The following is a 23,522-nucleotide window of genomic DNA, read 5'->3' as shown; positions in this document are numbered from 1 at the left end:
CACTTGGGTTGCACAGAGAAGGTCTTTTAGACTACACGTTCCGGTTTGGCTTTGCCTCTTGCGCCAGTTCCCGAATGTAAATATTTTCCAACGTGAAACATTTGCTTTCAGTGTGTGGTACAATAATGTTTGCACAATTACGAAATTGTTACGTGCTTCGTCATGTGTGTTTCTCGAGTCTTTTTCACCTCCAACGGATCTCGCTTGCAGCTGGACAGGAACAATGTAGCCAGGTTCTTCGCTTCGAAATAGCACACGATCGTAAAGTGCGAACTCGGGGTCGTTCGGTAGTTCACTGCACTTGCACGGCTTTGCCAACTCGGCGATGCTTCGGTATTTCTGAACCAGGTGGCACTTGAATCGAAGCTACGAGGTTTTGCCAAGAGATGGCGCGGATTCATTTAGCTTTAATGAACTTCTTTTTTTATTATCTGGAAAACATTGTGTATTGTGTTGTAGGCTGTTGTCATAGACTTTGTTTATGATAAATACAAAGTTATTCCATAGTGGCGAACGAAGTATTCAGGATAAAATAGGAAAACGTTATGAAGAAACGTTGATTTGCCTTAAAAACATCTACGTGCCGTGAAAAATCTACTGCGACCCAATGTATATGTGTTGTTTATGATCTCGAGACTGTTTCATCTCGTACCTATACCATTGCTAATCTGTAAACTGGAAATAATAGAAAACTTTATTGCAGCTAACTAGAATATATGAAAGGACATTTAGAAAGATTTAAACAAGTAAAATATTAAAGGAGGAACGGGGACAGAGACCCCTCCCCCCATTTCCTCTGCATATCTACGTAGCACACATAAACAACGATAATTTAGAATTGTAGGAAAAGCCAAGGCGATATTTGATTAGGGCATGAAGGGTAAATTCCCTCTGGTTAACGCGTCCGCCTAACTGGTGTCCCGCGTTCTTATCCCGGCCGACATGGGTGTTCGTTATATCTCTTCATCGATTTCATCATATCATCACTCATCATCATCTTCGCGATTAGCCAAAGTGGCAAAAAGCGTTATTTCGACTTTTTTTATACATATGCACAGTTAAAAAATACAAAACTTTATCTAAATTGGCAATAAAACGCGTGAACTTGCAACGGGTGCTAAAAATAGGTAATATGGAAAAGCTAACACTCTCCAAGTTGCCTGCTAATGGAGCAGTTTTTCGCTGCTTTCAACTTTTCCGCTTGGCTGCTTCTGACCAAAACCAGGTAAACAAGAGCGGAAGTGATGTAAGAGAACTGGGAAGACGTGTATAATACCGGACCTGGCCGACCAAGCACGTAGTCTGTTTACATCCGCGTCTGGAAGGGAGAGGCGGGGGAGAACAAATTAGAATCTTCTACAGACAAGTGGGCCATGGCGTGCGAGAGTCGCATATAAATTGTTTCTTTACTTCTTTTCTTTCTCCTATTCTTAGAGTTCCTTTTTCCTTGGCATGAGCGTGAATATGCACGATCTTCCGTTTCTCCATCATTACACATGTGGGTAGGCGTATGTCTCCTTTGTTGCCAACCTGAACGTGTGTGTTCGCTGCGCTGCTTGGGTCCGAATTCTAGATGTCATCAAAAGTTTTCAACACTGGCCTTATAGGATCATAACAGTGGCAACGCTGTGGATGGGGCTGGGTAGACCACAGCTTCCCCAGAGAAGCGACTGTTAATATATAAGGCATCATTAACATATACATATTCTGCATCAACTCTCTGTGAAAATTAATAGTACGATTCCCCAAAAGGAAATATTTTGAATTTTAACGAATAAGTACTGAAGAAATGGGAATTTCACTTCCTAGGTTTATATGTTTATTTCTTCTAATTATACGATAATTTCAACATGTGGATTTTATTGATTTAGTTATTAATCTTATTAGTCTCAGCAAAGGGAATAGTAGCATTGTTTGTTTGTAAGTGGTAGCTAGTTTTTACCTACAAATAGGAGTTCGCGATTTGATTTCCGACTTATTAGATTCTATTAATAGGAGCAGATGTAATAATAACTGTAAAATTAATTAAGTTTTTATGTCAACAAATAACTTACAAACATTCATGAAGTAATATTCCTAACGTAAATTGCGATGTAAAAACCGCCGCACCTCAGTTTATCACCAGTAGAAAATCAGTGTTACACGATATTTTTCTTTTTAGTTCAGTATTTCTGCCACCGTAGCGCTGTTGTTTCCCAAGGTGAAATACATAGAGGTGGGCCCGTTTGGAGGCTGCAATTTTCGGCATATTCGTTTGTTGCCTTTTTATTTTCAGTTAACTCTTTGAACGTAACTTAACGCAAATGTGGGAAATTAATTGCATAACACTATTAAAATGATTGTACAGGGTGGTCATATTGGTAACACACCCAACTAGTTTTTCCCTTTCCTATATTATGCATAGGGACATTTGAGTCGAGCTTCCATCCGTATTTGTTTGAAAAGAGTGTTTCCACACTTATGTAACATCCTGAACTTATTCTCTTCAGAAGATCAAGGGCCTCCAAATACTCTTCGTTGAATACACTGGGCGCCTCACCTGTTTAAACTTCCACTTGGATTCCATTGAATCCGGACGGAAGAACTAAATTTACAGCCGTATAGCCGAGGAGAATGTTGATTAGTCCTTGGAGCTTCTCGCAAAACTCGTTCCTTCCAGCTGAAAGCTCTTTGGAATCACGAATTATCCGAATAAATTCAGGCGTGCTCGTTTGGGCAGGATGCATCGCCCCACTAACACAGTTCCGACTAAAGAATATTTTTTTCGTGGCTCAATTCAGCGGTTGGTTTGGAATTCGTGCTGTTTCATGTCGAGTCGTCTTCCCTGGCACCTTCGCCTTTTCGTCACAAATCGACAAGTTATCAAAAAGGCAGATGCTTCCGGATTTGTGTCGTTTTTCGGTGGTTCACGTGACAGACAATTGACGCATCGTACAGAATCCAAGCTTCTTGCGTTCAGCACCAGAGGCGCTGACTACGTGCCGGCCGAAAATTGGCCCACTTTCTTCATTGTCGGCGGTCGGCAACTGTGTATCTTGTTAGTGTTTCTTTCAAACAAGTTATCTTTTTTGCTTGTATGATAATTATTGCTACTTTGTGAAAGGAAGTAGAAATCGCCTGGAAATAATAGTACGTTCATTGTTGTATTACCTTACCACCTTCTCTTCGTTTGTATTTAGCAGTGAAGCAAACATCTTTTTTTCATTATTTACAGAATTCAGACTAAACGACAGAAGTGACTGATCAATATTTGTTCGTAGAATTAGAAAGGACGAAAATAAATATTTCGTTCTTCAAATTGAAGAAAGCAGACGTTGTTTTTATGTAAATAGCGCCTGTTTGAATAATGAAAATCTCTCCTTGTTCATTTTACGTTAAAACATAACCACATCGTATGATCGTAATGTTTTTTTCTCATAACTGCACCCCAAAAAATATATTCTTTTCACATATTTAATATCTCGGATACAAAATATTAACAAATTTAAACAACAGGTTGTTTCTTTTGACAGTGCCATCACATTCATAGTGTCAAAATAGACGAATTGTCTTAAGCCTTTTATCACTACAATTATGTGTATATAATTGAATGTCTTCTCAGGGTCTTCAATTTGCATTTGTATCCATATCTGTACATAAGAACAATACTTCTTGTGTAAGATATAAAACTTATATCTAATGTTTGATAAAATTGGACATGATCTCGTATAAATGCACATTTTGGTGAATCCGTTTGTATCTTCGTATAACTGAAGTTAACGTTAGAGTTGACGTAATAAGATGAACAAAAGAACGTGGAACAACTAATCCATTTTCACTTCATGGGTTAGGTGTGTCCTGGCATGTCGAATGCGAAGGGATTTTCTTTTGTAAAGTTCGTCACGTTTACCCGAATAGATTTCTCGCAACTCGCCTTTGTTAACGTCATTCAGATTTTTTTTTACCGCGCTTGCAGAACTTGCAGCGGTAAGTTTTTTCAGTGTTCTCCTTTCAGCACTTTAGTGAATGCTCCACCTCTTTGGTTCAGCTTCTTTCTTCGGTTCTAGCGTCGATGTATCGCAGACAAAACCTTATATAGATATATCTATTCCTAGACGCCAGGAACATGCTGTTTCTCTTTAAGAAAGTTCCGGATGACCTGGCAAAGCTGGTTCTCACGTCTTATCTTTGCACTGTCTTATCCTGTGACAGTTGTTTCATCGATATTTCATTCAATATTCATGCACGCGTCTGTTTTAGAACCTGCTCTACTTTTCACAAAGTTGGAATATTGTTAGATGACCTAATTAGATGAGTTAATCACACACGATTAAGACTCGACGATACACAGAGATTCTTCCCATGCCGTAGACTTTCACTTCTTTATTTAGCTTCTTGCAGCGTTTATGAGCTGTTAACATGGGTCTTGCTGATATTTTTCAGGGAGGTGGTAGATGTGTAGGAGTGATTTTGCATATTGTTTCGTAAGATCTCACAGGAAAGAATGTTGTCATGAATGCTTCGAGGTTGGGAGTGGGGGCCATCAACGACGAGTGATGTTACCGGAGTCATTATAGATGATCTCGTGAGGCGATTCCAGGTTTTACGTCACTGGTTTGTTCAGCGAAGGAAAATCGTGACGTAGGATGGGCGATTCGTGAAAGATACCTGAATTGCTAGTTTAGTGGTGAAATGTTGCTGACAACGTATCGAGAGAAGCATCGAATTTGCATAGAAAATTGTATCATATAATACCTTGCTGATGATATTTTAAATGCCACATTATTACCGATCTAAAATAATGAAATTTCTTCAAAGTACTCAGACCGTTCATTACCATATCTAGTATTCATTTACCATGTTGTTTGTTTATTTCAAATCATTCAATTCATATCAGAGAAATACTACGGTTATTTTTCAATAAATTGAGAAGCCAATCAACTCGCCTTGGTAAAAGTAATAATAGTTGTACATTTGACCTATATTTGTACTTAAAGAAACATCTGAAAATATTTGAAAATATACACAAAAAGTTATACTTGGATATACAAACCTAAATCGTTGAATGTTTTCATGTGTTCAACATTAATAAAATGATATGGTGATTTTAATATTCAAACTAATAAAATTAATAGAACTTGCTTAGTTTTATATCGAGAAGTGATCCATTTAGGTACAAAGATAAAGGATGGACGAAATCTATATATTCACCTTCGCAGCTCACTATATTAACCTTAAGACCTCGATGGCCAATAGTTTCCATGGCAAAATATCCAATGTTACATGAAAAGGTCCTATTGTCGAGATTTTCATAGCCCATTAGCCAATAATTTGCCATTCAGTGTTGCCACATCTGTTCTAGTTTAGAATAAACACATATCTTTTTTTCGTGATGCTAATATTTTCTCTCCTTCTTTGCAGCCACAAGTATTTACACTCACCAGCCTGTCCGGAGTCAAGAGGCGGCAGGATCTGGGACAGTTCGGCATCGATGACATGATACAGCTGACGTAAGTATCATTTTACCTATATCATTGTTTATTTTCCCGGTTAAGCATTGCAATCATAGAAGGATGGTTTGTGCAGGTCTATATAATTCGCCAGCCGCCGTGGAGGAGTGGTTTGCACGCTCTGATTGTGGGTTCGAGTCTCGGGTAAGGCAGAGCCGTTTTCATTGCGTTTGTTTTTCCATGTTTATTCATATCAGTTCGCCAACTTCATCGCCGCCGTACTTACAGGAACTTGATTGGTTAAACGTTAAAAATAGGAGAACATTTTTGGCATTGTCGTTATTGTACAGGATCCTGAACAATAAGTAACCAAGATATTTATATGATCAAATTGCTCCGTACAGGAAGAAAGGAAAACAAATTAACCTTCGTCAAAAAACACAATTCACTATTCCTGTACACAGAACATTCTATGGAAATTCTTTCATAGTCACCACAATAAAAGAATGGATTGACCTCGCCCCCACCACTGGCCTCAGGGGAGTTCCACCCTGCAACACACAAAATAAACCTAAAGAAGCATCTACTGTCCAAACAATAGTGTCTGGATTTGTCTTTTCTGTAATGAATGGGAATGAGGTTTTGGTTTTAGTTTTAGTTGTATTCTAATTGTGGTTTTAGATTTAACTGTGTACCTTCAGTACATTAATTGTTTATATTATAAGTATGAATGTTTTATTTTTTTTTATTTTTAATTTTATTGTTTCTACTGCAACAATAATTTTCAAGAAGTGTAAAGTGTCAATTGTAATATGTTTTTTTTAAGGGTTTGTTGTAAGAACGGCCCGCGAAACCGAAACACGCCCTCTCAATAAAGACGATATTATTATTATTATTAACCTATGGAGGTGTCTATAATTCCGGCGTGAGATGAGCGGAACTCTTATTATATGTTTCAGTTATGTTTAATTCCCAATCTTCGTTGAACACAGCAAAGAAGCTGAAGAATTATTCACTAAACTTGAACGCAAGCCCCCTCCTCGGGCGCGGAAGATGTCTTCAACTCTCTGTATTTTATGCTATCATATTCGCACTCTTTTTCGATTTGTCTATTTCCTTGCTTTCGCTCTGTCTTCTCTGTATCTTCGACCTTTTTTATCGCCTTCTTTTTATCTTCGCCGCTCTCTTTCTCCTATTTGTTTTGATCTTTCTCTGTCTCTCTGTCTCTGTCTCTCTCTCTCTCTCTCTCTCTCTCTCTCTCTCTCTCTCTCTCTCTCTCTCTCCCCCTCCCATGTCTTTCCTCCCTCTTTTTTTGCTCTCTCGCTCCCTTTAGACCTCCATTTCCCCCTCCCATTATCTTTCTTTGTTTAACATACCAAAAACTCTTCCTAAACTTATTTACAAAAATAAAAACCGCTCCTTTTTTTAACCCCTCCAGGAATGATGCAACCAATCCCCTCACATTTTAACATTGTACATGTGATGAACGTCATGAACACGTAAACTTTTTTTTACTTCGTTATCTACCCTGGAGCCCGATTTCTAGACACTAAAAAGTGTCCAAATAAGGAAATGAAAAGGCATGAAATACCTTGAATAAGGAAAGAGAATAGGCACTAAAAACAAGGAAAATATTATGAATAATGAAGATGAAATTCAAAATTTTACATGCAAAGTCAAAACCTTTGTAACATCAACAACTGTAATTTCCTAATGTATGCAGAAAATTGCTTGCTTTAACAGAAAAAGCCGTATTATACAGAGCATTCCCTGACATTCGCTACGAGACTCTGCGGCAAGCGGCCCGGCATCAGCGCTTGTCTTTCCCGGTGAACGGGGTCCGCGACAGTCGCTAGAGTCGGCTATTAAAATTACAGTTTTCATATTGTGTACTAACCTTGACTACAGAAGGTGTTGAAAATGATATCCCTCTGCTGCAACACATTCCTCGTATCTCCGAAGGAAATTGGCATTTACACGTGCAAGTTCGTCTACTGAAATTCTTCCGATTTCTCGTATAATACTCTCTTTTAACTCACTTTATTTTTAAGATTTCACCATTTTTCTTTCCACTTTTATTCAGAACTGACCCTGTTACTCTAAACATATTTACGAGGTTTAATATAGTGGTCCTATGTGGAACGGGAACACCAGGAAATTTCATTGCAAAACGTCGTCGCACTTCTCCACAATTCCTCTTTCCGAAGTAACACTCGACAAGATAAATCCTTTGTTGTAATGTAATCTTTTGTGGTGCCATATTAAGCCACAATCTTCAACACACGGACACGACACAACACAACTTCCGAGGGAGGATTATACTGGCGTCAGTCTGCAACGTTCACAGAAAGGGAAAGAGAGCGAAGGCAGGGAGAGCGAAAAACACAGACTGTTGCGGACCCCGTTCACCGGGAAAGACAAGCGCTGATGCCGGGCCGCTTGCCGTCGAGTCTCGTAGCGAATGTCAGGGAATGCTCTATATTTATGCGTATTTAATGGTTTTAAAATTTATCTGCAAGATTTGTAATGTATATTAACAATTGTCGCAAGCCACCCTCCTATATTTTTTTTTCTTTTTTTCCGAAAAATATTAGAAGCTATTAAGACATATTTCAAGTTAATAATACACACAGAGCTGTGAAATTAGTATATTTGCCCTCAAAAATTTAAGCTATTCCTAAACCTGCGCGCATTCTAAAATAAAATTTAACAAATCTTATACGCCTTTTAATTTAGCAGCTGAAAATCTAAGCAGGATGGAACCAAAAAACACTTTTAATCTCTTTTTAGACATTTTAATGAGTAACTGAATAACAAAACAGTTGCAATAGACAATTTTAGGCATAAGAGAATTTGCTTATGGTGGGTGATGGATGTATCCTGAAGCGACTTATGAACTGAGAGTTTACGAAACTATTCACAATTGGGGCTCTAATCGTGGGATTACATGGAAAAGCTCGGACGATTCCCATAGATCGGAAATGTCTCAATTGTGCCTGCGCGATGTCATTATGTTCACACAGCCTCACATCGTGAATGTTTGCTCGCTTCTTTTGTGCCGTTTATGCTGTCCTGTGCACACAGCTAGAAGCAGTGGTTGGCTGTTAAGTCAACAGTGAAACCTTCCGGAAATTCCTGCACACAGTTACGAGCTTGCTAGGACCAAAATTGTTTTGTCAGTTTTCGTCGGGGCACACTGTTAAAACTTGGGAACCATACAGCGGGATCCATGAGTATTGCCGTGCAAATTATCCACCACCATGTTCGTGCACTTTATTTGATCAAATAAGAGCTTCAAGAATTAAAAGAAAACTCAAAACAAGCTGTTGACAATTTCTGCCCCAGCATACATAAGAATCCATCGCTTAAAAGCACATAGGATGTAAGAGAAAAATTAATGAAAATAGTCATGGACAATTTGCATGGTAATACTCATGGATCCTACTGTACACTTATCGGCCTTACCCAATTGTTCATGTGCTATAATAAATATGTTTCTGTACGAGATCGAGCTCTCATACATAGTCAATCAATATTAATATTCCATTTTAATTTACGAAAATGTCTCATTTTTTTAATCACAATATAAACATAATCAAGATCTGAATTGCCGGACGGATATTTTTCCTCACATATCGCACAATGGAAAATAAAGAATGCGCCCTGGAGCATAAGATCCAAGGGTACTTTCCTATTGCCGATAACGGCTGTCTACACGCTGCCACCTTCATTTAGTTTCAGTACGTAGTTCCAGATGGTGCCACTGTACGCACAATTGCTAAGCAGAATGGAAGGAAGCGATGGGCTTTGGGTTGGTGAAATCGCTTGAGCGAGCGTAATAATGCATATCCAGATGTGTTGTACGGTCTGTCACGGTGCACAGAACGCATCGTGTGAGAAACCCGGAAGAAGTAACGGTATGTTCAGTACTTAGTGATGGATTACTGTGGGTTGAAAACTTGAGGGTCTTTCAGGAAAAAACATTTGGGACACTCCACCAGATGGCAGGTGGATCGATTAAAATATTCTTAATAGTTATCAAATACTAATATTCAGTCGGCAAGATTTACTTCCATATTGAATTAGGAATTTATCGTTGCCGCTTCTTACGCATACTAACGACTTTAAAATGAAAATGTTTTGCAGGTTTGATGAGGTTAAACAAGATTGACGAACGGATTCCCATAAGAACAATTTGTAATAAACAGTTGTTTGGAATGAATCAGTATTGTAGAGTGTTAGGATTTTATTTGGTACGAACAAATATTACCAGTTAAAATGTCGGACGGTCATATTCATTCATTTCTCTCTCAAATCCTACGTGCCCTACTGATCCTGGGGCACATGTTGTCAGTTTCTTCGTTGATGGTTTGTTTCAGTTCTTGAATTCACATTACGTAAAAGATCACGTAGCACTATGTTACATCGCTTTTCTACCCCCCCCCAAAAAAAAAGAGCTCGAAAAATTTAACTTAAAATGCAGGAATTTCGTGTTTTCATGTTCCATCACTAATTGAATGAATTTCAAAATTCCAAAACAGATTTTTTTTGTGTGTGATTTCATATAAAATAAACATGATGATTAAAACTTTTCCATAACTTTCAGATATATTCTTGAACGAGGTGCATATCAATAAAATAAAATAAATATTCCAGTATAATAACGGCATAAACTATGGAAAATGTAGAACAGTTGTGCTAGATATGCAATAAAAGTAATAGTGCTTGCGATGATCATGCTATCTGGGGCCAAGAACTGGAACACAGAAGCTACGTTAACTCGAATGTGGCGAAAAGTGACGTCTTTGCGGTGACCAATGAACACTTTCCTGCAATAGTAATAGTAATAGTTTATAATAATTGTAATTTGATTAATATTTCTTCTTTATTCAATTTTATATCAATGGCTCAAAATAAAGAATAAAAATAAGCTCAGGCGGGGCGATATTCTGAAGGCATTGTCCAATTAAAACTTTCCAAAAACAATTCTATATATATTAAGGTATACGCTGTAAATTACATAAAAGTATTAAAATGATAATGCAGTTATTCTCCACAAAGCGCACCACATGACGTCACATAATCGTGTTCGTTGAATAACAAGGACGGGTCCACCTGTAAATATTCCAGTGTCGTATAGCAGTAGAAGAGGGTGGGCCGTGGCTTCGATTAATTAACGGCCGTAGGAAGAAAAACACAGCATAAACGTTGGCCTTTTCACAGAAGCTGCAATAATGACCAAATGCTGCAACCATTAAAATAATTAGAGTTTCTAATTGATCATAAAAGCATATCAACGATCTGTCGGGTATCTTAGGAGCTTATACAATTTTTGAAACCATGTTCCACTATTTTCGTCAAGCTTTTTTTTTTTCTAGTTCTTTCTCCCTGTGCACCAATAAGGAGAACCAGAGAAAACAAAAATTTCCTTTTCAAACTGTGCCGTGGACTAAGTTTCCTCACATAAGGATGTTGCATTTATTACCTAGAAAAATACTTTCCGAGAAGTTTTTGCGAAACTTTGACCGTGTTTCTGTACTTGGAACAGGAAACAATTTTAGATATTTCTGTAACAACGAATCCTCCAGATCATGCTGCTATAACTGGACTGTTGCTTATTGTGATTTAAAGTTGCTGTCCAGCCTTTTGATGGCGCTATTGATTTCCACATTCGCTTTTCAATAGGCTATGGTAAACATTCTTACCTAGAGATTGTTCTTGTCCAGGTGCTTCTTAATATCTGCATATTACTACACTGTCGTTTCATTGTTTCACATTGTAGTGATACATTATTCTTGCCATGAGTACTCCATTGCGCTCAACAAACTTAAAGCGTCACATTGCCGACAGGCCGGGGTTGCACTGTAGCTTCGCTAGTTAACAGTGCTTGAAAGATTCATATCGAAACGCAACAACTCAGGAAATTTAAAACCAGGAAACTCCTTTTACAATGTAGAAGGCTGCAAAAATAATAAACACCTATTATATCGAAATGCCTTTATAATCAGTAAAATATTTTTATTTAATTATCGAACTTGTTCTTTCTACAATTATTCTGCATTTTAACTCGAGATGCCATCAACACTAATCCCGAATATTTCTTGCTGATGCGTAGAAGTTGTTGTTCAGTGCAAGCAGAAACAATGGCCACATTTTCTTACGTGTATTTACACAAACTATACCTCGTACGTAATATCCTGCAAGCACAATGTCAGTTTACCGTACCGGCAATGAATGACCCAATAAAACGAAGAAGAATCTTGTAGAAACTCCTGAGGGGAAAGTTGCAGTTTCGAGGCTCAAGACATTAGTTACTCTTCACGCCAGTAGATTGCACCACTGTTGCTGATCAGGTTAGCGGAGAAACTAAATCTTGCATTGTGTTCCAGTTGTTGTTACATTATGGCGCGAGGCTGAATTTGTGTTATTTTCTTTACAGGGACCTGAACGAGGCATCGCTACTGTGGAACCTTAAAATTCGATATGACAAGGAACTCATTTACGTAAGTACAGAACACTTTTTAATTATTTTTCTTTCACTTCATTTGTTCGGTGTTGAAGTGTTGGTTGCTCTGCTCAACTTTCCATGAAATGACACAAATGAATGCTGTCACGGATATTGTACATGGTTTGTTAGTAAATGTTCGACTTCTTTAAAGCTGCATTGAGTGTGACTAGAATGATCCGTGAATAAAAGTGATGTTATTGGAAGCTCTTCGAGTTTTAGCATTTCCAACTTATGGTGACTTAAACTGTTGAGTAAAAGAATCAGCTTATAAGAGCCACATTATTTTCTAAATATGTGAACACTGCATCATAACTATCTACCTACACTGATGCCAAAATGATACGATAAGATATAATTGTTTTACAAGATGTAGCACATTATTGGAATAATTCTTCCTCAATCCATTACTGAATTTTTTATTGTACAAGGGCAAAAACCGTTACCTTGTGCATAAGAAATTCTAGTCTTGTGAAATTTCTTTCCTGGAACACTAAATAATGGAAGCTACACTTTTTCAGTACCTGCATTGAATGTCATTTCCAAAAAGATAAAACGCCTACACAAAGAAGAGAGTGCCATTTGCCTGCGGTGGCTATGCACGAGTCGATGTTATAAATATAGACCCTATAACTCACATATTATAAATTACTCTATAAAGTGAGTAGATTTGGGGGGGCCTTGGAGGGAGGGGTCACAATGCCAAGATTTCGAATTTGCGAGCATGATAACTGACGTACCTTTAAAGCCCTTGATCTGTATTTTTTATAGCCACTATATGCATTCGAGGACTGGACTAGTATTGCATTTGAGCACAATCGAGAAACATGATTCAACGTAACGAACGAAAAACGTCTTTCCTTACGTTGGTCCTGTACATTGAGACATTGACCTGAAATCCGCAATAGCTAGGTGAGGAAACTATTAAATATTTAAGTCTTTCAAGGAATGTAAGTTTACTTTTGCGCAGCTTTAGTACTGCAACATTTTAGGCGTGGCGATGCAGAAGTCACTCAACTAAAACCACTGTCGCAAGGATTTCTCCAGGCAGAAACATAATGCTGGAATTTATGGTGGCAAATTTCTCATGTCCTACGAAGCGATGAAGATAGGCTGGACTTTACCTCGATTGCAAGAAAGATGGTTGCCAGCTAGTGTCCTTTCTTTACCAGCATACTGTCGCCCGGTTTTTATCATTCACGCTTTCCTAAGTCGACAGGAGTGCCATAAGTGATAATGTCAGTGAGGCGATTGTCAAGATTGAAGCAGATAGTGTATTTTTTTAAGTAATTACGAGTTATTTTTGTTTCTTACTGACGCTTGTGAAAATAGTTTGTGCGTTGTAAATCAAGTTCAAATAAGTGGTGGAAAGAAGTCATAAAATGGAATACTTTAGGTAGGTTGCTTTTTAACCTTCAAACCTCTTGGTTGAAAATACTAACATTTAGCATGCAAATTCACACAGATCACAAGGATGTTACACTTGCACAGTTCATGTGAACATATAGCGTCACTGCCTGTAGAGCCACCTGGTGACAAGTTGTTTAATGGGCCTGGCCAAAGCAAACTATTGTAGGTGGCAGCACCCCTGTTGTGTCCCCACGCTTTTGATGGGCAATTGTTCTCCCATTTAAATACATGGGGAATTTGATGCTGAACGTACTGCTATTAAATTAAATTGCAAGTTTAATTTCATCTTAACCTCAGAAATTATGTCGGAACGTGATAGATGAATAATCAGTGCTGTGAAACTAAGAATTTTAATAAGACGATCGTCAACAACAGAAAAGATATCGGAACTCAAAAAAGCTTTAAAATTTGCACCTCACTTGTTTACGCCACTTGCAATTTTTACAATTTAAGTGCTTTATTCTTGTGAATCTTATAAAGAATAATACATAATAATTCCACCTTTTATTTTTATAGTTGTTATTAATAACTGACTCCTTTTTTCACGTGATATCATACAAGAATAGTTATTAAAAATATTTTATATTCTGTTTCATGTCTTGCAACCTCTAGAGCTTTTTTATTTATAGGAATTGTAATTTTAAAATTGTTGTAACCCGAAACAAAAAGAACGAAAATACGAGGGGAAAATGTCAGCTTAATACAATGAAAACACGTTAATATTAAGTTATCGGATATTCTAGGGGATATTGTCATAGTATATAATCATAAATATCATGCGCTTACGCACTTAATACATTTTTTCTTTATAATTTTGGGAGTCTCTCCGGTTGCTACTCTCCCACTTTTGAAACCCATACTCGCAACTAGAGAATAAGAAGCGTAGTGTAAAAATCTAAATTTTTATATTATCGACCCGTGGTAGCTAGGGACGACCCAAATAATGTCAATTTTAGTGCTCTTTGTGCATAAATATACTATATTTAGCCCGTTTGAGCTACCCTGCCATTGCACTTTAATATATTAATTCTTAGGTTCAGGAGAATGTAATTTTCAGAAACGTATGACTTGCTACATAATCTTATAGGTTTGCAATACACATTTTTGTTATCGATTTACACGAGAAATTCTTACTTTCGTTGAAAATAAAGTTTGAATTGCCACCCTATCGCTCTCCAATGTAAAGCTTAGGGCAACCAGATGACGAACGAAATTCTTCCGCCTCTAGCGGAAAAGTTTGGCAATGAGCAGCCCCATTGTCACAGCATAGTAATGAATGCTTATTTTACAGTGTAGCTACGCAGTTGCACGAAACTCTTGACTATGTAGCGAAATTAACAGCTGCAGATTATTGCTTGCGATGATCATACTATCTGGGGCCAAGAACCGGAACACAGAAGCTACGTTAACTCGAATGTGGCGAAAAGTGACGTCTTTGCGGTGACCAATGAACACTTTCCTGCAGGATATGGTTCAACCACGTTAAATAATCGTGGTGTAGATAACTCGGAGTCGTGATACAAAAGGTAGTTTTCAATCACTGATTTCTCTCCCAATTAGGAGAACGTAAATTCGGGTAAAATCATAACCACATGTCCACATTAAGTTTATAGTTTCCTGTGAGCTTTATTCATTGCAGGGGAAGAAGCACTTTCTCGAAGTTTGCACCAATACTTTGATATGTCCCACTGTATTCATACGTAATCCATCAACGAATTACGTTGAGTTCAACATGTGGATATAGAATTGTGGAACCTAAACTTTGAGTGCAGAGATTATATAAATTTATAAGGAGTGGTTCGCTCCCGTTGTGATTGCTTCTATTCAAACTGAAATTTCAGCATAAACAATGAAGGCACGAGTTTCAAGATCAGCATTGAATTGTTACGAAGTATTTGCAAACACCCTCAATCCATTTCTAGATAATTTGACAAAATTTCATTGCAGATCACTCTATTGACGATGATGTTAACACAAGAAGAACTAGTTGGTATCGTTCTGATTGTGTCGTGTTATTGAGAAAGACTTCAATGGACGTCACCAAGACAGACCACAACTCAAACACAGCGCTGTGTCGAAGTTTGAGGAATTTCTAGAAATGGGTATAGTTGGCACCATCTGTCAGCAGCATAATTACGCTGAAATTAAGCACACTAACGCGTTTCCCATGAAACATGGGCGGGCCACTATGTTGGGAACGTACCCTAAGAAGTCTTCCCCGTGTTTTCTAGGACCTCCCCATGGCGTAGTACTAACGCCGTCGGTTTGTAATCAAAGAGTCTGGGGTTTGATACGGCGGAGGCACATGGTGGTTCAAATCTCACTTTGAACTGCAATTCAGTTCCGATTAGCCCATCTGTGCATAAATAGGACTTACAAACAAAAACTAAAACTCGTGTTTTTGCTAGGTGTTTCCATACTTATGGAATAACCTGTACTTTAGAGCAACCAAATTGAGAACGTATTATTGGACACCAATATTGTGCGTGTGTAGGTTATATAAGTATAAAATCTAAAACAAGATATCCGTTTTGTGGTCATCATGCTTCTGATTGTTTCCTAAAATTTCCAATACTGTTAAACTCTTGTGATCAACGAACCGGCACTATTTGAAGGTATCGGCCATAATCCTCAATAGATAGCGGCTATGTTTAGGAAATATTCTCCTGGACAGTAGAACCCACTTAAGCATAGTTTGTTACAATCAATGAGGTAGAAGACCAAGTAGAGCGACAAGATGTCTGAAATGGATGACTTTTGTTGATATAATTTAAGTAGCACAGTGTCTTGCCTAACTATTTCATGTCACGTAGGGAGGAGTGTACATGGAAATACTCATTTGGAGTTAAGCGTCAACAGACCAATCCAGTTCCTTCCCATAATTTCGCCATGAAATAGTTAGGCAAGATTCCATTTTAATATCGCGTCAGCCGGGAGATCGTTTCAACCACTCTAGTCTTTTCTAACTCGTTGGTTTCAGTTTCTCTGTCATTTGTTTAAAATTTTCCCCAGTTTATTTGAATTTGGTTACATTCTCAGATACCTCATTCACGCTAGCGTGTCCCTTAAATCACACAGAAATAATTTATTTCCATTTGCAGCTATACATTCGGACAGGCAATAATATGACGAACGAAACGGTAACATGACCAGTATTGTACGTTAATAAATACCTGGCACATTAAACTGTCTGGCAACATTGCATTAAGAGCAAGATTTGCATACATAAATAAGTCACTGCTATTTTCGTTTCGCTCTGCAGAATATTTTTTTCTTTAAAATAAGAAATGTTAAGAAGAGAATATATATTCATAAAGACGTTTCTACGCCTTCTAATGTATGTATTGTCAACTCGTCATAGATAAGGAAATATTTACGGTGCAAAGGAAGAATTTTATGGTCCTTTACAGTTTACTTTCTTCGCACGAGAGTACACTCAACTCTCATTGGTTGTTTTTTCTCTCTAAATAGGAAAATGTGTGAATTCTTCTAATGTATGAGGTGATCACGTTAAATGGTTATGGACTCTTGTTACTTTCGTTTTTTTTAGGTAAGGTTGTCCACGGTCGAATGCTTTATTGATAGATGCGAGAGAAAACTGAATGGTAGTTTAACAAACCGTTAGCTAAAACTGTAATTGAATCGTTGTAATTGCGTAACACCAAAACATTCCATTTGCTCAATCCACGCTAGGGCAGAAGATTTGTGTAGCTTTCCATGCTCATACGCTAGATATTACGTATGATTGGATACGCCACTTAGGTTTAAAAGTGTAATACGGAAGACACTGGCACCGCTCATCTGATGGTTTGAACAAATCAATCGTGAATCTGTGGGACAATTGTGTTTAGTACAGTGGGATCCATGAGTATTACCGTGCAAATTGTCCATCACCATGTTTGCGCACTTTATTTGACCCAATAAGAGCTTCAAGAATTAAAAGAAAACTCAAGAGAAGCTGTTGACAACTTCTACACCAGCATACATAAAAATCAATCGTTTAAAAACCCACAGGATGTAAGAGCAAAATTAATTAAAATAGTCGTGTACAATTTGCATGGTAATACTCATGGATCGCACTGTACAAGTAGTTAGAAAAATGTTGCATAATTTCTATTAATATAAACTTCAACCTATTTGGCTTATATTAAAATACAAGTACCTAGTTTAGTGACGGATTATGTTTGTTTGTATTTTTTCCCCACTGTCGTCTACCTAAAACTGAAGTCATTTTATGGTTCAATAACAATTCACTGTTTTAGTTGACTCATTCATTAACAACCATGTCTAAGGTGAATTGTTCCACAATTACATCTATTTCTACTTCCCGCTTTTCAAGTATGACGGTGTTCAAGAAATCGTATGCAGTTTATCAAATTTGTTAACCAGAACAAAACTGTTTTCCTTTACAAGTGTGGGTGGAGAGCATGGCCAGTAATTTCGGAAAGATGTGGGCTATGTTCCTCTTCATTTTCTAATGGATATTGCGAAATGTAAATATACGGATGTTCTTGTAATGGACAAATTGCATGACTGTGTTAGAGTAAGGTGCGATGCTTAAATAGCATATTACAAGGCAAATTGTCCATCGCCATGTTAATTGTTTGACACAATTCAGGGTTCAAAAATGGAAGCAAAACATCAAGGAAGCAGCTAGTCTGCATCGGCATCATTACAGTTCCATTCCTAAAAAAGCCCCCCCCCCCAGTAGAGCAGTGGGCCGGGTTCTGAAACCGAAAATGAGGCTCGGTGAGGCTCGCCTTAATGGATTTCTCTCGTAAGGCATGAGCCTCATTTTCTCGCAGTGTTGCCAGCTCACCCCAAGAATATTTCACCATGTGATATTTTACAGGCGAAGCTAACCTACAAATGGGAGTTGGCAACACTGGCAACATCAATTGCGGTTTAGTGTTGCCAACTCACCTCAAGAATATTTCACCATGTGATATTTTACAGGCGAAGCTAACCTACAGAGTAGTACAGTGGGCCGGGTTCAAGAACCGAAAATGGCGCTCGGTGGCGCTCGCAGTGTTGCCAACTCCTCACTCGAAAAAATCACCAAGGTTTTTGTTTTTGGGTATAACCTAACCTCAAGCAAGGAGCTGGCAACGCTTGAGGCTTTCTCGCAGTGTTGCCAACTCACCCCAAGAATATTTCACCATGTGATATTTTACAAGTGAAGCTAACCTACAAATGGGAGTTGGCAACACTGATTAGTGGAGGTGCACGGGTTCTGCAACATCAATTGCGGTTCAGTGTTGCCAACTCACCCCAAGAATATTTCACCATGTGATATTTTACAGGCGAAGCTAACCTACGAATAAGAGTTAGCAACACTGATTAGTGTAATCAGCTCAGTTGAGCGCCATCAATTGGCGATCAGTGTTGCCAACTCACCCCAAGAATATTTCACCATGTGATATTTTACAAGCAAAGATAACCTACGAATGGGAGTTGGCAACATTGACTAGTGGAGGTGCACGGGTTCTGCAACATCAATTGGTGTTCAGTGTTGCCAACTCACCTCAAGAATATTCCACCATGTGATATTTTACAGACGAAGCTAACCTACAAATGGGAGTTGGCAACACTGACTAGTGTAATCAACCCGGTTCTGTGCCATCAATTGCGGTTCAGTGTTGCCAACTCACCCCAAGAATATTTTACCATGTGATATTTTATTTCCAAGTCCCGGGGACACCAATGTATATTGTGATTTTTGTAAACCTCTCTTGGGAATGATGTGTCACACATATGCGCGCGCGCTGGCGCTTCTTATTATTTTCGTATTGTGACGCAAACATATTTAGAAAAAACTACAATTTTGTTCCCTCTCCTCTCTATGTGTACTATTAATGTTGACGCAATGATACAAATTCAACAATACATAGATCTTGGGACGATGGGTGTTAACTTTCTGCTCTACTGATGTATACAATACACATGATGCTATCTGTACAGCAGGTTGTTAGAGATGCATTTACCCGGCTACCAATACTACGGACCGGGTACCAAACTCGGGAAAAGATTGGAGAGATGAATTTTTTTGATACGTCAGGCTATTTCCACTCGAACCGATACAAAATTCTGGCTCGCAACAAGAAGGTACCTGGCAAACTTAAAGATGAGAAGGACGGAGATGTTGGTACACCAAGCTGTCTGTGTCTGTGTAGAGGAGCGAGATATTGTGGTTGTGGAAAGCCGAAACCGACTCGCTACTATTTACCAAACGTATCAAGCCTGTGGCGAAAGCGAACCAGTTTGCTTTCTAGTGTTTGTTAGAGGATTTTCCTCTTACTTCGGAGGGCTCATGCGACGTGCATAACTTTTTGGAGAATGTGCAAGCCCAAATTATTTCTATTCTCGGCGATGCGCTATAATGTATGTTAACCTCACTGGCAGTGTTGCCAACTCGCTCTACAAAACACTAAACTTGCTGAAATGGTGCTTGCTGAAATGACGCTTGCTAAAAATGGGTGCTCGGGGTCAGTTCTCGGAGAGAGGTTAACTTAACCTATTTTTTTTGTACGAAGCAAACATATCCTATTTTTTTTCTTCCCCGGCATGCTTTATGTTTGCGTAGGGGGTAAAGAAAAAGGGTTTTGTTTTACCAATGCTAAAATTGGCCTGCTTGAAACGAATTGCTAAATATAAAATAAAATAACAATACCTATGAACTTGTTTGACTTCAGGAAGCAGGCTATGGAGGCATACGCCCAAAGTGCACTGTCGCCACCTGCAAGCTGGGACCTGTTACTCTCTCTATTATCTAAACTCAACGGTTTGTTGATTATATATTTGAATAGCATTCTGACTTAGTATGACGAGGATGTGGGCAAGATTTTCTACATATTCAACAATAACTTGAATTATTGCTTCACAAACCTCTTGTTTTTTAAACATATGATATTTCACAAACGAGACTAACCTACAAGTTACAAGTTGACGGCGTAATCTTATATAAGATGATAAGTATGCAATAAGATAAAGAAGATACTAACTGGCAATAGCTGTGTCAATGTTTCCAACTCTCTACCTCTCTCTCACTGAGCCTCCTCCCCTATGGTGCAGTGGTAGCCTTGTATTCAAGGGTTCGATATTTGCACAAGTGGTTTTTGAAACTGTAGGTCTAGCCCTGATTAGTCTTACTTACAGGGGGGCTTTTGTAATTGCCACGGGGCGAAAAAACATGCATACTTCTGTTTTTTCCATATGTATGTATGTATGTAATGCAATTTGTGTGGGGGCCAAAATTTTGAATTTACGGCTTAATTAATCTGCATGAATACTTAATGTTTGATTTTTTTATTTCTAGTTCGACATGAGATATACACAATTTTTATTTTTTAAAGTACAGTTAATATTACCTAGTTTGGGTTAAGCTGTAACATACAACTAGCGATCGACACGACCACCTGACACACAGACAAAGAGAGTGTGAGCAAATTCAAAGTGTGATTTATCGTGAACTAAACTAATCTTACTTGCCCACCCACATATAGTTTTACAGGTAACTCAAAAAGCAGAAAGTAGTATATAGCATGACAGGTCGATTTATTGTAAACTAAACTAACCTTACTTGCCCACCCACATATAGCCTTACAGGTGACTCAAAGGCAGAAAGGCAGCTATATCACTTGTAAGGGCCAACACACAAGATCTATTGCAAACTAAATTAACCTACGACATAAGCCATGGACACATTTTCTAGATAGGGTATAAGCAACTCACCTTTTGCAATTGTATAACGGGGAAAATTAACCTACAGCTGGCAACACTGTTTGAGTTGCTTTCGACGAGTCAAACTCAAATAGGCTCTACAGCTAGAAGCTTGAAACATATATTTTTGCAGAGTATGCCAACTTATCTTATGTAAAAATATTACCTAGTATAATTAAACTGTGACATACAACTAACGATTGACACGACTACCTGACACACATACGGAGAGAGTGAGACAGCTTATATGCAATATATTCCTACACATGTACTGGGTTTAAAAGGTAACTTGCAACAACTATTTTACTCACTCCCTATCAAAATCTTCTAACCACATGTTTTTGATACTTGCTGCCAGAACATGGTGGTTTTAGACTGTAAATTCAACCCGATTATTCTATTTGTGCATGATGCTTGCATTTGGAATATTTAATTTTTGGCATACGGTATTTTGCGTGCTCCAGTAATCTTGCGCTCGATTCACGGAAGCTATGACGTGTATTTCCTGTTTCGCGAACATGCGAGAATTTTTCACAATAGATAATATAATACAAAAGCGAGTTGTTTGTGTATATAAATCTAGTTTTGGAAATGGACATGAATATAATGTCAAAAATTATTGCATAACTTAAAAATATTGATATTTATTGCACTAGCAAAGGTAAATGTGGAATGCCCCGGCCCCTCAGCTGTTAGGTTAAACACTATAAAAATTTTATTACTGATAGCAAGTATTCTCATATCGACAAAACAGATCTAGTAATGAGCTGTCTTGCAAGTCTCCCGAGTGAAGGAATATGATGCCACTATAAACTGCAAACAAGATATGCAGTCTCTTGCATGAGATGTATGAGGCTTATGAACCTCGACCTATAGAGTTGTACAATGGATGTTTTTTTTAAGCATAGCGGTGTGTTTTCGCTTATTTCAATGTCATCGAGCGTGCATGTAAAGAAGGGGAGAGAAAAAAAGAGGAGGGGGGTTATAACGGATAATTTATGTTTTGATTTCAATATTTTTGCTAGTTACGATTCACCTGCTATCTAGAAGGACACTGGACGATGGCTAAAAGCGAGTGAAGGGGAGAAATGTTATTATTTTTATTTTTTGATTGTGTGTGATGAAATAGTTTTAGATAATAATAGTAGGCTAATAGAATTGTAGAAAAACGGTTGTATCGTGATGCGAGGCTGAAAGCAATTTCGAAAGCAGTCTCGGGCATCTTCGCGTTCAGCCAACAAGGAAAATGCGCATGGAGGGGGCAACGGTATTGTCCATGGATGGTTTTTCTGAATAAACATAAATATCAGTTTTTGCAGTCTCCAGATGGGACCGGAGCTTTTGTTTTGGTTGGACAAGGGGGTTCAGATAAATGCATAGACATCAAAATAAAAGAAAAAAATTTACTCTACTGCTCACATGTATTGAGTCTTCTAATAACACATCTTGCGGGGCGTACCTACATGTATGTAAAATATAGTTAATGTTTTATTTCTCGAACCTGTAGTCTGTAGATTTGCTTTTGTTAGCAACAGAAACAGAAAAAATAGTACCATGTTATTGTATACTGATATGGGTGTACTGTAATCATAACAATTTTCTAGTTAAAAATCTATGTCGAAAAGTAATGTTGGGTGACTTGTTTGTGTTGGGTCTTATTAACAACTTCACAGCTATACCTACACAACTCATCGACTACAAGGCAACAATGTTAGGAAATGTGTGCATAGCTCCGAGAATACAATTTAAAATCACTAATGTGGCATGAACCCCCTCCACTTGCGTGTATTTGAATATGCGAAAATTAGACACTTTGAATAATCGATGAGAACAATCACAAAAACAGCTTGCACCGGTATGACGTGTTCAAACTTCAGACGATTTTTGTTAATCTACAAAAGTCAAGTGCGAACAGAGATTACTACGAAAATTGGGGGGAAAAAAGAAGCGAGGCTATTTTGGCTAATGGCAACAATGAGGATGAATAATGGTTGTTTTGATAAAATTGACGAAGTCAATATGCCTAGCCTAAAATAAAATTCAACAATTAATGTTAAACATTTGCCACTCTGAAATGGTGATGGCTATCATCATAACATCACTTGTTTCTAACCTGCCCATATTGGCCCTCTCTCTACCCCTCCATAAATTCGATTCGAAAAACACAATAAGACTTGCATATGCTCTCAGAAAAACAAGAGAAGAAATAAATAAATCAAGTTATGTATATTCTTCATCCCCGAACTTTCTTCCACAACATCGCACGAAGCCTCGAGTTTCGGATATTGTTGTTGTGCGACAGGATAGGATAGATGAACCGTATGTTTACCGAGGACCAGATGTAATCAAATATTTTTTTGAAAAGATAGTTGAAGAGGTTGAGACCATTGGCAGCTTCTTACGCGAATCGAAACCAAATGCTCCTATTATCCAGCGATGAACTTCAATCTCACAATAAC

The 23,522-nt window shown here is 38.0% G+C and overlaps 1 protein-coding gene across 11 annotated transcripts in view; it reads left to right on the top strand.

Annotated features, from left to right (window-relative positions):
- The window catches only part of LOC145978267 (unconventional myosin-XV-like), a 536,876-nt gene that overhangs the window by 172,426 nt on the left and 340,928 nt on the right, over positions 1 to 23,522 (top strand). For all 11 annotated transcript variants that reach the window (XM_083110775.1, XM_083110774.1, XM_083110769.1 and 8 more), the window contains 2 exons: positions 5,401 to 5,489; positions 11,869 to 11,932. In XM_083110775.1, the coding sequence (XP_082966901.1) occupies positions 5,401 to 5,489; positions 11,869 to 11,932 (153 nt within the window). The remainder of the gene's footprint in view (positions 1 to 5,400; positions 5,490 to 11,868; positions 11,933 to 23,522) is intronic.

Source organism: Lepisma saccharinum, chromosome 24 (genome assembly GCF_977018435.1).
Source record: "Lepisma saccharinum chromosome 24, izLepSacc3.1, whole genome shotgun sequence".
Classification (NCBI taxonomy): Eukaryota; Metazoa; Arthropoda; class Insecta; order Zygentoma; family Lepismatidae; genus Lepisma; species Lepisma saccharinum.
This window is presented reverse-complemented; position numbering and strand designations above follow the sequence as displayed.